At 39.2% G+C, this 17380-nt stretch overlaps 1 protein-coding gene across 1 annotated transcript in view; it reads left to right on the plus strand.

Moving 5' to 3' along the window:
* raver2 (ribonucleoprotein, PTB-binding 2) overlaps positions 1-17380 on the plus strand; it is an 80485-nt gene that overhangs the window by 8280 nt on the left and 54825 nt on the right. Inside the window, exon 3 of the mRNA XM_020602700.1 lies at positions 11273-11339. Coding sequence (XP_020458356.1) covers positions 11273-11339 — 67 coding nt within the window. The remainder of the gene's footprint in view (positions 1-11272; positions 11340-17380) is intronic.

The raw sequence follows: 17380 nt of genomic DNA on the forward strand, positions 1-17380 counted from the left end.
CTACATAAGTCTATCATCTTATTGAAGGCTACTGACTGGTAATGATACTGTTGAACTGACAGTAGATCAAGCCACAGATCTTGAGTTATCTCAGTGAACCAACAGCTTGTCAGACAGAAACGAGCGCTTCTCAGAAATGTTGACTCTATCAATGACAGAATAAAATAATGTTGTTTGGTTAACATTTTATTCTAACTGCTTTATTGTGATTTTAACACATTTAATTTAAAACATTTACTTTTCATTTCTGTCTGAAAGGCTGCAGTCTCTGAAATATGTTTGGATAATGTCCGCGATAGATTATGGATTAGAAAGATGCAAAAAGATTTAAATTGCCCTTTACTACAGAAGCTTTTCAAATGTTTCAGATATATCACTGTACAGTAAATTGAATTGTTTTGAAAATGTCACCTCCAAGTCTGGAAGTTTGTGAAGGGCAATTTTTTATTACTTTCTGATATTTTACAGACTAAATGATTAATTGGCTATTCTAAAGAATATTCAAATAAACCAGTAAGGAAAGTAAGTGTTAATTGCAGTCCTGATCAGTTTCAATGCTCCACCAGATTTTATGTCTTTGTAGTTTGTACAGCTTGAAATCTATAGTTATTTTTTTTTCTTGGTCATGTACAGGAGTTCAGTGACATGTTTGAACTGATTTATTATTACTATATTTACCATAAGACAGATGTTTGTCAGAGGATGTCCTCATCACCTGTCTGTCAGACTCAACAACACCCAGCTGAATCAATGTCCTGCTCCCCTCATATCAACTGCCCCCTTAGTGAACAGTACCGTACATCGTAGCGTGAACATATGTGAGTGTGTGGAGTCTGTGGTGCAGTCAGATATATGGTCCTGCTGGCAGTCCTCATCTCAGAGAGATGTAGGGGGATGGGAAAGAGAAGCGGGAAGGGAGCACTGAGAAAGAGCTGGAGAGACATAAGTGTTGGCTGAGGGGAAGGAATTGGACTTTTCTTTTTGATGTTCAGATAAGAGTTAATAGCGACACATATCTGTAGCAATTTATCAAATCCACAGGACTTGCTAAAATGCTGTTGGTTAGCATTTTACTGAATGAAAACTCGCAGTTGAATCCACTTACCGAATCCAAATCCTATGTTGAATGTCATTAGATTTTGTTTTCAACATTTGCTAGTAACCAGAATTATAAATAAACTCAAATATTCAGTTAAGAGCTATAAACTCAACAGAATTTTGTTTTGAGAAACGGTGCAGTTTTGGCTGATGAATGTTGGAAAGCTATGACCTGAAAAATGAGATGAGCAGCAGATGATACACAATTTAAACTCAGTGTTTGACACGTTAGAATATCAAATTTTACACTTTATTTGCTTCGAATACCAGAGGTGCTGATTCATAACTGTTAAGTTGATAAGCTTCAAATATTGATTTCTTAAATCCTGGGGGGTGGCTTGATTTTGGCAACTCACAAAACGCATAGTCACTTGTAATAATACAGTGGTGTTGGAGTGATGTTTCCTTTAAAAATGATCTTTGCTCCAGTACAAACACTGGAGATACTCGCATCAACCAGACAGCAGGCAAGTTTAATTTTAGGCACTACAAATTCACATTGAATTACAGCTGATAGAATCTGCCTCTGGTGATGTTTGGCATTTTAACTTGTGACATTTACATCCCATCCTGACTGAAAATGGCAGCCTCTACCTCAGTGTTTTGTGTAGTACATTGATCCTTGCTGGGGGGAAAAATAGTAAAGTGAGGGGAATGGTTTGACGAGATTTGTTAGTATTAGAGCTAAGGGAATCTGGGTATTAGATCCCATCCCTGGACGTAATCCCTCCAGGGTTTCCCTAACCCAAACGACCAAGTTGGAAGTGCTTATACTAGAAGTACTCTACACACCAGACTCTACTTGGAATTTCACAAAGAATAAAAATGTTTCATTAAATCCCAGCACTTAGTATAAGAACATTTTCATAGATGCACAGGATGGTAAAATAAATGTGGAAAGTGTGTGTGCCTCTGTGTGTGCTTGCATGGGCAGGAGGTTAGCTTCCAGGGACTTCTCTTAAGTTCTTGAATTATTCAGTTTCTTAGAAACACAACATATGCAAGATGTGTACTGTTTGCACAAGTTTAGTTTTGAACAGCAAACTCTGTGCGCCTGCAGTAGTTTGCATAGGTAAACACAAACACATGTAAATGTGATAAAGCAGCATGTGCCTGAGCTGTTCTCTTTCCACCCACTTCCTTATCTCGCTTTGCATACCATGGTGTGTGTGTGTTTGTGTGTCAGTAGCAGATGTTCATGAAATCTTGCCCCTCCTGACAGTGGGCAGCCTTCATCACCTTCATCATTTAAAAACCTGTGCACACACGTTGTGGTGAATTATGTGTTTACTTTGGCATTAGTCAACTCATAGTTTTGCAGATGTTTGTTGCAGTTATCCCACAGCATTTCAAGAGAAACTGTTAGACTGACTCCTGTTTGCACAACCAGGACAAATCAACAAGTTAATACACTTTATTTACTTATTATATGGCATGATTTGACAATGGCTCAAACATGAAAATAACTTTCTGTAGGTGAAATAAATAATGAACTCGGCTGGAGATGGTGTGATCTCCAGTGCTGAGCCAAGTGTAATACTTTTAGGTGTTAACTCTCTTCGTAAAGGTTTGCCTGAAGGCTAGGCTTTACCTCAACTCAATACTGTTACACAGGTGTAGACTCCTAAAGAATGAAGGTCAGATATTTAACATTGTTGCTGTGTAAATACGTTCACATATTTTAGTTTATATAATCTGTGTGGCATACCCCACCCTTTTGGTACAGTGAGTCAGTTCATACAAAAATAATAAATGAAAGGATGTTTTGACCTGACGTCTGTGATATGTGAGGAGGAGCGACTGTTGGCTCAGTGGAGAAAATAACCTCCAATCTGAGTCATATTGCTTCGGGGCCAGAGCCAAGCAGAGATTGGTGGATGAGGAAAGGGGAGGGGAGTGGTGTCACACTGTAGAGTCAGTCCTGTCTCAGGGCAAGCCACCTGCTTCCCGCAGCCCACTGGTTCTGTTCTTGCTGAGGTCAAATCAACCAGCTTATCTATTAAAGATATCTAAGTCAAATGAAGATCTGGATATACAGGAGTACTATACACGGTTTGACCAAGCTATGGCAGTGCCATCATGTAAGATGCAGTTTTTAAAATGGCACTATCTCTGACTGTACAGAAGAGGGCAAGCCACTAAATTCCTGCATGAAATTCAAAGCCATTACTTCTTAATAGATCATTTCGCTTCATTTAATGGGTGTCATGTTGGTGATTTTGAAAAATATTGTTCTGCTGAGGCATTATTTAAGGTGTAAAGAGAAGCCTGTTTTGACACTTGTTTAGTTGATTGAGTTGATCACACATAATGCTTGCCCCAGTATCAGACTGTCTCTGTTGACCATTGTCTGTAATTTTTCAAAGCCAACTATCTGCATACGTCATACCATGACTAGTTAGCTGTGCAGAAGAGTGAGGACCTAGGATTGTACTTCTCTTTCCTGCTCTTAAAAAAAAAAACTCAACTATTTGTGGCACTTGAACAATCAAATGCAGCATTATGAACCTCCTCCCGAAGAAACTGAATATTTACCACCTCACCCCACTTTCAGCTCAGCTATTTGTAACATTAATAATACACATTTGATTTTCAAGAGCCCATAGGTGCCAAAACCATTCCCTTGTACCCAGGGTGGAAGTATTATAAACAGGTAAGCTGGAAACTTGTGGCTCAAGCTCGTGTGTCAGTTTGCCGTTTTTGCACAGTATTTTCAGCCATGTGAAAACAGTGATGCCCTATGGGGCCATAAATACTGTGCAAAAGTTTCTGTCAATGCATAGTGTACCTCTTGGACCACGTGCTTTCTGGTTGCTGAGGTTGATTATGGGTTTGAATCCCTGCTCCTGCTGTGTTGCTTTACTGCAGCTTCTGTCTCTACACAACTTCAGTGAGCAAAACATTTAAAAAGCCAAGCAAAATAAATGACAGAAAAAAGACATTAAGACATAGTGATGGAGGGCCTTGCATCATCATTTTACTTTTGGGGTGTGGGGTCAGAGTGTCCTCTGTGTGTATTCTCCACCCTTGACAGGGCGACAGTAGGTTACAGCAGCATGAACATTTTTGCCAGTTCGTGCCAAGTCCACCAGTGATAAAGAACAAATGGGAGAAAGCAGAGGAGAAAGAAGCTTAAGGGAAGGATGAAGGAAGGCAGAGAGGAAAATGAGAGCCAGGTTGTAGAGAGAAAGAGATGGAACAGAAGAGGAGACGAATAAAAACAAACTTGTTAAACAGAAGAATTCTACCGATGCCAGTGCAGAGTGAGGGTGTTAACATACAAGGTGTGAAAACTCAGAGAATGTGTTTGAGAATAGGAGAAGAAGGGACTGTACTTGTGTAGTTCTGCATATCTGTTTGCAGTTATGCGAGTGTGCATGTTTTCTAAGAAACTCTCCTGGCAGGCATTAGGTGGGCCAGTGATCCATGTTGTGCATGATTTGAGCCACCTGTCTCTCATACACACAGTCAAAAGCTTGGCTTCGACCACATATGGAAAGTAGTGAATTTCTGATCCATTAGAAATGGATTGTGATTTGAATATGAAACTAATTATTAGACTGACATATCTGAATGTTGCTGTTACAGTGTAGATATTCTGTATGTTTGAAAGCAAGTGTAAATGGCAATTATTTACACTGCTGAATTAATACCTGTGGAAAATGGGTTCACATGCACAGTATATTTCAATTTTCTTTACACTAAAGTAGAAGAAATTGTGTTGGTATTTATGTATAATCATAAAAATAACAATCAGGTTTTGTACTGTTTATAGATATCAAAGACTTGGTGTACTTTGCTGATAGACTACAAAAGGTTTCACTGCTCACTAAAATGGCCCACAGTCCCACTAAAATGCAGTGTTAGTATTGTAGCTCTATAAATGTGTAAATGTGGGTGGTAATGATGCTTTTGTTGTAATGAAAAGATTTAAAAACCGCACTGTAGTGTTGAGTGTGGGAGTATCGTTCTGCTTGCTTCATCCTCTGTTCCTGTTCTGCAGCATACAGTATATCACTCTTTCAGTAGGTCAAGGACACAGTTACTGCTGGTATGGAGGCCATGCAGAGTGTGTTTGTCTCCTAAACCCCCTGTCTCTCCATTTCTCTCTCACAGAGACAATAAAAAAGCTCACACACGGTTGAAATGATAGCCCACTGTTTCACTTCCCCCAGTGGCCCTGTAATATTTGTAAGCAATCTCATTTCTGACTGCATGATGAAAGGGAGTGTATGTGTACTTGTTAGTGTGTTTGCGTAATGAATGAACCAGTGTCAGAGTAAACACATTTTCTTTTGTCTTTTGAAAGTTGTTTAGTTTAGTTTTCTTACTTCACATTATGTTGCCTTCTATACTTTATGCTACTGTACAATGAGTGTGATACTTGGGAATTAGAAATACCTTAACTAGTAAACAGTACAACCTACTCAGTATTCATGAGTGAAAGGGTCGAAACAGCACAGACCAAATGGAAGGCAATTTGCTCTGTTGCAGGAAATTGACAGAAGCTGTGTGTATTATGAAAATGTCTGTAAACACAAGGCAGAAACTGGCCATTGCATATTAATGATAATCTAATGCTTATGACACTTAGCTAATCTGTAGTCACAATTCTTTCATTTCACCTCCTGTGACTTTCGAAATGGTGCGTTTTGATCATAATTGGCATATGGTGTTTACATGGAACACAAAGACACCTTCAAGCATGCTGGTAGCTACAGTAGTGAGCATGGATAATGTCAAAGACTGAACCTGGATCTACACTGCTTCATTACGTGCACAAGTGTGAAGCTGATGATCACTTGATCTGATTGGTGCTAGGTTATGATCTATTATGAGCCTCCACCATGGCCATAAGCGCTGTGTGGTCTTACCAGATGCCAGAGCAGGTGGCTATCCCATTCTTTATCAAGTCTGTCCTCTCAGGGCAGATTTCTTCAATGCCCCACCAAAGTGTGCATATGTACAATATGCATGCACCCATACAGAGAAATTGGCCCTGAGCATAAGGCTAGTGCTGGGTGTTCTGGAAATACCGGCTTCAGACAGACGGGGACATTGTAGCACAGTCTGGAACAGAATGATATGCTCGGTTCTGTTATAGAACAACATGACAGAGGAACACACTTGAATAGCGCTGAATAGGAAGCACACACAGTACATGCTGTACAGTCCAGGTTGGTCATGAAAACCTGCAGCTGTGCAAGACAGGTGTGTGTTTAAATATGCATTGCTGTCCAAAACTTGTCAGACTATATTCTATAAAGGATAGAGGCAACAAAATGTGGCTTTATTTTGACTCAAAATATAAAATCACGGACTTGAGATTTGCAGTTTGTGGGTTTAGTTTTAATTGAGTGTTTGCTTTGTCTTTGAATTTAAAGCTGTAGGTATAGGTTTGCATGACTGTCTCTTTACTCGCCCGGTGGCTGTTTTGAAACACTAAACATCGCTTAGCTGTTACAGCAGTGTTAATTAGAAAACTGCTTCACTGAGATTCCTGCTACACTATTTCGACAAAGTGGAACATCGCAGAACAGCGTGATGGGATGTAGTGGAAGTAAAAGATCATTAAAACATGGAATGAGACGAGTTGGGAAGGTTTGGAGTCCTAAAAATAGTCTTTAATGTCTTGTAATGTGCTGGTGCTGTAATGGCAAACTTTCAGCTTAATTTAAGTACTGGGGGGGGGGTTACACAATAACATAGCACTACAGAGAATGGCACAGAGTGGCATGATTCAACCTTGTGTGAATGTCACTAGGCACTCTGCTGTAAAATGTCACCGCTAGCACACTGTCCAGCGCAGCACTTAGTAGGAGAAAAAGGCAGAGGCTGTTATTTACAGTAGTTTTTTTTTCTTTGCAGACTGCACCGCTTGATCTCCAGTGAACATTTCTTCTTTTGTTCTTTGTTGTCTTCTCTCATTATTTCTTGCATTTACAGATGGAATTAGGGTTTAATTACCTTTAAGTCAGAAGTCTAGTTAATGTAGCAGTTCTGTTTCCTCCCCCAGAAACATGCACTGTGGTCAGAGGAAGAGAAACCACAAGGAAGCAAACAAGAAATGTGTTGCTGTAGAAACATTAGGAGAATTTAAACATGTAAGCACTTAAACAGATGGATAAGAAGATCTAAAAGGAGGAATGTAATATCACTTTGCTTAAATCCTCACTGTGACAAAGTGGATGAGAACACTCCACTTGTCCATAGGCTAAGTCATGTATGTTTCCTAATGCCTTAACCTGTGTGTTAAATGCTTGTATTTACTAGGTTCATCACTTCCTCATTTTGTATGCTCTCTGATGTCATTAAGGATGTCATAGGGTTGATTGGTACCAGGAGCTACTTAATCAGCTGAGGTGGAGCAGCTGGGAGTATGGCAGTCTAAGTGTAGTGGTGTGCACGTGCCTGTAAGTTGCGTTGAGTTATTTTGAGTTGAGTTTTCTTCAGTTATGTGAAGTTAAGCCATTTAGTTTGTTTAGTGATTTTGTTTGGCATGTGTGCTTTGCTGGCACTTGCGTAAAATAAATGATTGATTTGAGAAAACCTGAGATCTTTTTCGAGTCTGTCTCCTACATTCCTGGCCGCTCAGAGTCAACCTACCACACTCACACATTTGTAAAGTCATGCTTTAAAATGTTCAATTCTGTTTTATTCTTGTTGAATTAAATTTGTTTAATTGGCTGCAGTTCTTTTTATTATAATGGCATGTTTTGCAAAAACCCTCTTAAAACAGCATAAAAAGGGAATTTGAATAATAAAACATTGAATAAATTAAGTGTAAAATTGTATTTTCTTAAGATAAAATCTGCCATTGTGGGAAGAATATCTCAGGTGGTTTTTCAGAGCTAATCAGCTTGTCTAATGGGGATGGATTAAAAGATTGATTTTTTTTTTCTATTGTGATTTTTATTTGAATGATCCACCATCAGTTGTTAAATTTCATCTTTACCTAAGCATCTTTTTTTTTTTTTTTCTTTTCTTTCAGTAAACCTGTCCATCGTCACTAAGTGTAGACAGTGGTTACTTGTTAGTGGTTCACATCATGAGGTATAAAATGTCCACATTGTTCCAGTATGCACAGAAAGGGGTATTTCAAGCTAAAAAGTAATGTAATGTACTGTAGGTGATCACTGGCTTGAGCCATTTTGAGTCATGATTGTCCTATAAACTGATGTGAATAGATACAGTCTGTGTGGACTTATAGGATCTTTATTTATGAGCTGTTTGTTTGAATGTTCTTCTGTATGCAGAAGGACAGATAAAGAAGTAGATAAAGTTTGACGCTGGTGGTTGCCACAGCAGATCTCTATGATCCACATAATATTTGGCACAGGTGTAGAGCCAGATGCCCTTACTTATGCAATCCTGCCATTTTATCTGGGCTTGGGACTAGCACAGAGAGTGCACTGGCTTCTGCAACTGTGCTGGGTGTAGCCACAGCACCTGACCTTCCTGCTTAGTTCCAAACAGTGGATGAGACTGAGTAGGGCCAGGACAGTGTGGCTATATCAATAAGTAAACAAATAATTAGCAAAAATCTCTCTCTCTCTCTCTCTCTTTTTTTTCAACGTTATTATTTGTGTCTGAATAAAACTGGATAGCAACACTGTAAAACAGGGTGGTAAGGAGGTGGTCCTACTTTTTTTCTGCGTGGTTGGTTCATACAGGTATTCCCAATAGGATTCACCACGCTCCTAACGGCACAAACTCACTGGTGGAAAATAATGGAATACAGTATATTTACTAGTGATGCATCGAAATGAAAATTCTGGGCCGAAACCAAAACCGAAAATTTAGGATGCACTTGACCGAAAACCGAAACGAAACCGAAAATGGCTTCTTTTAAAAACTTAAAATTTTTAAAACACGCTTACTCTATAATTGTGTATGTATTTATGTATGTGTGTGTGTGTGTGTGTGTGTATGTGTTATCATTCAATAACAGTTTTATGTAACACTCAAACATTTTAAATTGCTCTGCAAAACGATGCAAAACGGTGCAAAAACAGCAATAGAACTTCCAAATAAACTGTAATATGTTGTATGAGCCTACGAAATCCAATGTCCTCTACGACAGAAAACGGCTGGTTGTCTAAGGCAATGAATTCCATTACTTTCTCAGTAATGCCACATGCTTTGGGACTATCATCTGCAAATTTCTTAGTCTTTTCAAAGAATGTGGCGACCGAGGGTATTTGTGATGTAACTGGGGCACTTTTAACCAATGTTGTTTTGCGGTACTCCACATATTCAATTGGATGTCGTGTTTTCAGGTGGTGTATCAAACCTGTTGTTGAAAAGTTCTTTGGCACCGTACCTCCTCTTGATATTTTCGCAGAACAAATGTTGCATGTTGCAACTTTGGTGTCCTCACCTGAAACTTCAAAATGCTTCCATACCGCTGACATGCTTTGTTGTTGATGGGGAGACGCGTGATATAACAGCTCCAGCGTGAGTGAAACCTAGCCAGTGCTGCGCGAGGATGGGCGGGGCGGGGCGGGGCATTTTCAGCGTGTTTTTTTATTCCGGCCCGAAATAAAAATGGCCTTTTCGGTCGAAAATTTTCGGTGCTTTATTGTAAAAGGGGCGGGGGCCTTTCACATGTCTGTGCCCAGGAACTCACTATCCCATAATCCGTCCATGTCTGTACGTGACTTGTTCAGCACTTCTGCACCACTTGCAAATCTCATTCATACCCAAGTAAAATATGAGAAAATTGGGGAGTGCTACAACTTTTTTTTTGTGTGTTGTACATGACACAAGAATAAATTTGTTTTTATAAGTGGTTCTTGTGTGAGGCGCAGTGTGACAAGTAGGGAGAGGATCCCACCACCGTGTACTCATGGTAAATGATCATGGTGAATTCAGTGGCTCAAATGTTTAAAAGTCCTGTCTGATAAGGATCATGCTGTAGACTGGTTATTATATTGTGGCTGTGGTGACACTTAGATTTGTGGCTTGCAGGTTTGGTGCTGTAGTTGATTTTTATTTAAATTTTTTTTGTTTTGTTTCTCACTGTGTTCCTGATCTACAATGGTTGTGCTTGTGGACAAGCTTTATTGGTGACTGTATCCAAAAAGGTTGCTCATGTCACAGGATGATATCCTTGTTACCAAGCTCAGTTTGTGCTGTCATTGACTTGGGTAATAGAGTCCATGTGGCTACATAATGGAACAGTGAAACCCTTCAGGAAGGCACAGAGAATAGTGAGTGAGTGGAGTTCGTAACACACCAGCCGTGAGGATCTCTTGCTTTGCAGTTGCAACTCTGTTTGCTCCATTTCTTGTCTCACTTCATCATAATGGTTTTCAGGAGCATGGACTCCACTCTTCTTAAAAAATAAAATCAAATTTTTACATGGTTATGCAGCTGTGTGTGTGTGTGTGTGTGTGTGTGTGTGTGTGTGTGTGTGTGTGTGTGTGTCACATGGATTGGAGCTCTGTGTGGTGGGATGCTGTGATAATAAGCCTGACAGCAGACAGAAAGCTCTCATCTTTAGAACTACAGTTTTTTTTTTTATATTTAAACAGTTACCTGTTAGAGAAAAATTACCACGATTGGGGATAGTCTCCTGTCAAAGATTTTATTTTGAAGGAAAAGTAGAGTGTTTTTCTGAAGTGTCAAAAAATATTCCATCATTCTGGTGAGCCAAAGTCAGGTTTTTTTTTAAATTTTTTTATAAATTTATATAAATTTTGTCTGTGACTATTTGAATAATCAGTATGTAATTGAAACCACTTACTGGTTTATTATTAGGCAGTTCTTTGAAAATAGTTCAAGTCTGACTTAGCCCCTGACTGCAAATTAACAAACTGATAATTATTCAGAATAACCACATTAAAATGGCGCTGGGGACAGATTCTGAAGTTCGCTAATCATTGAAATATTTCAATATTATTTGAATTTTGACCACACTAAATAGATGATCTTTAAGACATGGGTTTGGTAACGTGTGAGGGGTATTTGTTATTATTCTTGATCATTTTCAGACAAATAATTGATTAAACAAATGATAGATTGGTTGGTACAGTATATGTAGATTTTTTATTTGCAGCCCACAAGTTAATAGTTCAGACTTGAATATTTTAGATTGAACAACATTGTAAACACTTGGTCATTTTGACATTTTATCTTTTGACTGATGTTTTCCATTTTTGTCTCTTTATAGGAAGTCCATGAAATTCTGAAAGAATATGAGCTGAAGTACTGCTTTGTGGACCGGAACAAAGGCACAGGTACAACTTTTACTTAACAAGACATAATCTCACATACTTGGATCCTTGTACATGTGAGGACCTTCACTAACAATGTGTTACTTAGGCCCAAACCTTTTCCAGCATAACAAAATGCCTGACTGCGATAGACGTATAACAGCGCACACAAGCACACCAGTGTAGTTTTTTTTCCTCAGTTAACCTGTAAACATACAGCCATATCATGTTTGTCATCACAAACTTGTATTGATAGTTACATGGAAAGTTAGAGCAGTAATGATATTTCCAGTGTGCATAGTTTATTGTAGAGATGGTTTGGCAGTCAGGCTGGTGGACAGGTGGATACTTTGGACGCCAGTGACTGCCTCCCAATTCAGTATAAGATTTTTAAACATTTCTGCAAAATAGGTTTTTTAAATAATGTAATTATTTTTGTTTTCAGCACAGTGACTAGCTATATTTAGGCTTAGGACTATACAAGAACTTGGGACTGTCAGTCACATAGAACAAATTGCATCTGACTTGACTCAAATTAAATTTAACCTAAACTTTAAAGGTAATAATAAAATATGACAGAAGTGTTCTGGTTTTTCTCTGTTCTCTCTTTTTTTCCCCATTATTTTAAGGGTTTCTCTCTAAGGATAAGATAAGGGTGTCATATCCTGTACATATTGTAAAGACCCTTGAGGCAAATTTGTAATATTGGACTAGACTTGGTTTCACAGGCTTTAGGGTTTTTCTGTTTTTCAGTTATGGATTTTATTGTTTTTCAGCCATATCTTGCTTTTGGCTGAAGGGAATCAAAATGTCTTTAATCACCTCATGGGGAGTGCAAGTTTGAGGGTTTGTCTCCCTGTCAGTCTGGATGGGCTTCTGGAGTGATGCAGTGTATACTTAAACAGCTGACTAGTAGAATAATTGACAGATGATTTGAGAAGTAGAGGATTAGCATGAGCAGTTAGTGACAGTTGAAGTAGTTTCATACTATTGTAAAGAAAGGTTTTTAAGGCATTGGAGCCGCAGTGGCTTGCGTTAAAACAAACTGAACTCAGTAGAGAAATCTTTTACATTCTGTACAAAACATTCCTGTGTAACTTTGACTGTGTAGCTTTGCACATACTCATTCACACATAGTAATTTTCATATAAACTACACTCCTAAATTGATTCCTTTCACTCTCTTATACACATTTTTAATTACACTTTTAATCCTAAATCAAAATTCTGTCTGTAATGTCTTTGTAGATAAGTGGTTTAAAATGAGTACAGTTATGTGATTTGAGTACATTTGGTCCTCAAGAGTCTTGAGATGGAGCACACACAGAGAGCAGACCCCCTGCCCCTAGAGTGTGTCCCTTTCCAGGGAAGTCTTCCATAGTGCCTATATTTAGCCTCTGTGTAGTCAGCCAAGCACCTGAAACATTATGCTTTTAGAAAGTAGAGGGGAGCTGTAAACAGCTGAGATATCAAAGTGCCAGCTTGTCCAAAAGGTTAATGGTGTGTCAGAGCAAATGAGTCTGATGAAACATGGACCCTTGTTGGACCAGCAGCCATCGTGCTCTACTAATTAGGCCAGTGTGGTGGCGTGGGGCTCTGATGTACTGTGGTGAGTGAAGTGGGATGAGAATCCAGCGTCGCCATAACAAAACCATGACAATGCAATGGCACCACTTTTCTTTCTGTTTAATTTTTTCTCTATCTCAGTCTCACTTAATGCTCTTTATCTCACTCACTGTCACTCTCTCCGACACTGGCACAACACTGTCACTCACTGAAGTCCCTGTTTTACACCAGAACCAACAAGTGAAATCCTCGATCTGGATACTTATGTCTGTATTGTGAGTATGTAGCTGGAGTGAGCCACTGGTTTTCTTAGCTTAGCATAAAGCTAAGGGGAAATAGTCTGACTTTGCCCAAAGATAACAAAATCTGCCTAATAGCACCTCTAAAGCTTACTAATTAGCCTGCTGTCTTGTTTGGTTTTGGTATAAATTAAAGTGTAAAAACTTGCCAGCTGTTGGCTCCAGCTTGAAATGTACTATACACAAGAAAAGAGAGTTGTATCAATCTTTTCATTTAACACCTGGCAAAAAGCGAATATATCACCAGAGTTTGAGTGAGTGCTTTTGACATGATAGCATTGACTATGGGTCAGGTTTGAGTTTTGTTAGCAGTTGTCCTGTGCTATACTCAGGCCTAAATGAACTGGGTCAAAATTTTAGGCCTGTGGAGATGAGACTTGAGGCTAACGTGAGGCTCACTCTCAACAGGTGGTGAAAGTGAGAGACAGGGATGCACAGAGGGATCATAACGAATCCCGTTTCATTTTGTTGCCAGGCTTCCACAGAATTATCCATAAAGCAGTTGTAGCCCAGCTAAGTAATCCGTTCATCCATGTTTGATGCAGTGTGCCCAGCTTTAACAAAGGAAGCTATTGACATGTCAGTGGGTTCACTCATGTTTCCTCACATGGCTGAATTGGAAAATGTTTAATTTTCTTTGATATGGAATTATGTGCTTTTTGATGATTGTTCAACAAATTCAAATTGGGCACACCTTTTAAGACTCTATACCTCTCATGACATTTGTTTAAAAGATTTTCCTGTTAATAGAGAAAAACGCATCACAATATTCAGAGACAACAAGAGGCGATTGGTTTTGTTTCATTGTGATGCAGACCTACAGCAGAAGACAGATTATCCTAAAATATGAAATTGGTTTTATATTGGTATTAGATCATTCTGTGGCTGTTTCAGCCGCTGGGCTCTGTAATAAATGCACAATGAAATATTAATCATATGAAGGAAATGGAAATTTCCTTTGGAAACTTCGTTTTAAGGATTTTCACATAAAGGTCTTAATGTCAACTGAGATTATTTTTCTGTTTAAATTTTTATGAGATTAATATTTTTATACCAAACCACTGTCTGTTGTCCAACATGTAAAACAGTGCTTGTTTTGGTAATTCATAGAAAATTGAGACTTGTAGTGGTAATCAAGATTAAATGGAAATATGCACTGTTATAAATCAACAATGAATTTGTTCAAAACATTTGTGCTACACTATGAGCAAAAACAATGAGCTATAATAAAATGTCTCTCATCTAACACGTTTTAAGCAGAGAGAATGTGTCCCCATAGAGGTGGTATGCCACATTCAGACACTGCAGTATAGATGTTTTTTACCAGATCATCCACAGTCTGATGTTTTTCATTATCTTCAAACATCAGTTCTGGTATTTAAGAAACCTGTATAGGTCAGGCTCTGCTGCCAAGGAGGTAGAGATCAAACATGGCATCATTTGGGGAACAGAGAACAGCTACATGGTTTCATATTGGCAGAGAGAGTTATAATTGGTGTGAAATGCAGGCATATTCCCCGAGCAGACGAAAAACACAGTCAAGCATGCACAGTGTTTTTTCATTGCTAAGTTGGTCATTTGGGAGTGTGAGAATCTTTGTTTTTAAACGTGTGTGTGTGTGTGTGTGTGTGTGTGAACTCCTTTTAGTGGTGAGTCCATTATAAAGCGGAGAGGCACAGACGCCTGTTTTATTTTGACTTTGTGTGTTCATGCAGTGACTCGCTCAGTGGTCTTTTTTTCTTGTGAGAACTGAGATGTTTCTTTTTGGAAGTCATTTGGTTGACTGTGCTGTGATCAGTCACTGAAATGCCAATTTCCATGTATAGCTACATTTTGTGCAAAGTCAAAAAACACTTAACTGGTTTTCACTGCAAGTTTGAATAAATGGCTAATTGTGAGTGGTATCATTTTTTTTTTGTGTTTATGGGGTTAACTAGGTCGCAGAGAGATGAATAGGAAAGAGGGGAGGCGGGGTAAAGGACATGTGACATAGGTCGATGGCGCGACGCGATCCGGCGACGTTTTTTATATACACACACACACACACACACACACACACACACATTGCCTGCATACACGGTGCACCACACTGTAACCACGGAGCCCCATGGCCACTACTCCTAGTATTCTCCTAACCAGTGTTGCAAATGTGTTGCAACTTAGCTTAGTAGTCTACTGATGCTCTTCAACTCTCTGCCATCTTAAGTCTTGTTCAGGAAATTCGCCTTAATTGGAAATCATCTGAGCAGTCACTTTTGCTGCAGTGATCACAGGTAAACTGACTTGTGTTGCAGTCATTCTCATCCTCTGCTCAGAAAACTGTTGGCATGCGTCTGCACCTCATGACCATATCAGTTCACTGAGCCAGCCTCCGCTGTTGGTCTTATTAGGGCATACTGATGGCAATGTTTGTGTCTGTCAGTGTGTCCTCTAGTGCACACATCTGTGGTAACGCGTGTGCTTAAGCATCTCGCTGTGTGCAAGAAGTTCAGTGTCTCCGTTTGTGGCTTTGCTTCAGGCTGTTGCCTCAGCTCCTCGGCTAATGATGACTTTAAACATCCGCCATACCAACATACACGTAACGCATGTAGGCGCCACCTCTGTTGGTTCCTCCTTTGTCCTTCCTGCTCTACCCCTGCTACTTAAAAAAGTATCTAATCCTGTCATTGTGCTTTGATTACATGCCTCCTTCCTTTGGCCTCTCGTTGCCTCTTTTTCACACTGCTTTCTGTCCTTATGTCCTTCCCTTACTATTAACAAATTGCAGGCACTTTACTAGCAGCTTGTTACCCATGCTGCCTATGACCCGCTTCTTCATACTATCTTGTGGGATTGCCAGCACTGGAAAAAATCTGTTGAAAGCAGTTTATGAACTGGCCATAAATTTTGCATATTCAGATTCCTGCTTTGTTGATGTGTAAATTTTGGACTTCACATCCAAAATGTCTCAATTCACCTGTTGCCAGAGGCATTTGATAAATGATGCCGTTTTTCATTAAATTTGCTTGTCCACTGTTCATGTTTAAACTTAATATGTACATTAGATTTTTCTTGGTTTTATCAGAACAGAGAAAACAAAATTCATATGTAAATGTATAGCCTCGTGAGGTTTAATTATTTAATTCTCATTTTGAGCTTCTGTCTTACATGATCCATTTCCACTGACAGTCATTTCAGTGGCCCCAGGCAGCAATTTCTGTCATGACCTTTAATCAACTAATTATTATTTATATTCACAAATCATTTGAGATCACAAACCAGCAGGGAAGAAATAAAGTGGACTTTTGGGCAGTCTTCACTTTAATAAATACTTGATATAAAAGGAGTTTGAGGCTTGTTTTGGTTTAGTATCAGATCTCTGCTGTTTAGACTCGGTCTAAGTCTGAACTGAAACCTCACCAGATCATGGCAGACGGGCATCCTGACAGTGCATTTGTACCCACAGACAGGCATATGAAGCTGCACCCATTGCTCTATTCATCCAGTCGGCTAATCAGTCATCCATAGTGAGCCAGGGCTTCCACATCGCCACCAGTTCAGAGGTATGCATACTAATTTGACAATGCTGCAGAACAAGGGCTCTGGGAATACAATAGTGGGGGTTGTCCTGGGAATCCTGTTTTTCGGTGGAGGCCTTTGTGTTCGTCAATGCCCTGTTCAGCAATGAAGACAACACAGGTTGGCACATTGGCCTGTTGCTTTATGTGTGTGACAGTGTGAATAAAACACAGAATGCACAAGCCAAGGGACAAATATGAACTCTGTGCCATGTCGTGCCCTCACAGAGAGTAATGCCATCATTTGTACCATTTTAATGGCGCAATGAAAACACCCGTTAAGGTCTTTGCCCACTTTTTTAACTTCTCAGTTTTTTTCTCTCATCTTATTTTTCCACTACTTAAAGATTATTATCTTTATATTTGTGATGCTGTTGGTTTGTGTTTTTACATTATGTTCTGGTAATGATGCTCCTGAATGGAAAGTTGATTAGCTTGGCTGTTAGTTGTTTGTGATGTCTGAAAGGGTGCATTCAGTTTAGGAGGTGAACATGGACGTTTACAGCCGGAGAAGTGGTTGTGGTGCTTGGGGTTTCTGCAGATGTCTGAAGAAAGTTCAACTCATTACATGCTGCACCATGGTTACCTATTTGAGCCCATTCCAAATGTAATTGGTTCATTAGGTATTTATTAATCATTTGTTT

Source organism: Monopterus albus, unplaced genomic scaffold (assembly GCF_001952655.1).
Source record: "Monopterus albus unplaced genomic scaffold, M_albus_1.0 scaffold58.1, whole genome shotgun sequence".
Classification (NCBI taxonomy): domain Eukaryota; kingdom Metazoa; phylum Chordata; class Actinopteri; order Synbranchiformes; family Synbranchidae; genus Monopterus; species Monopterus albus.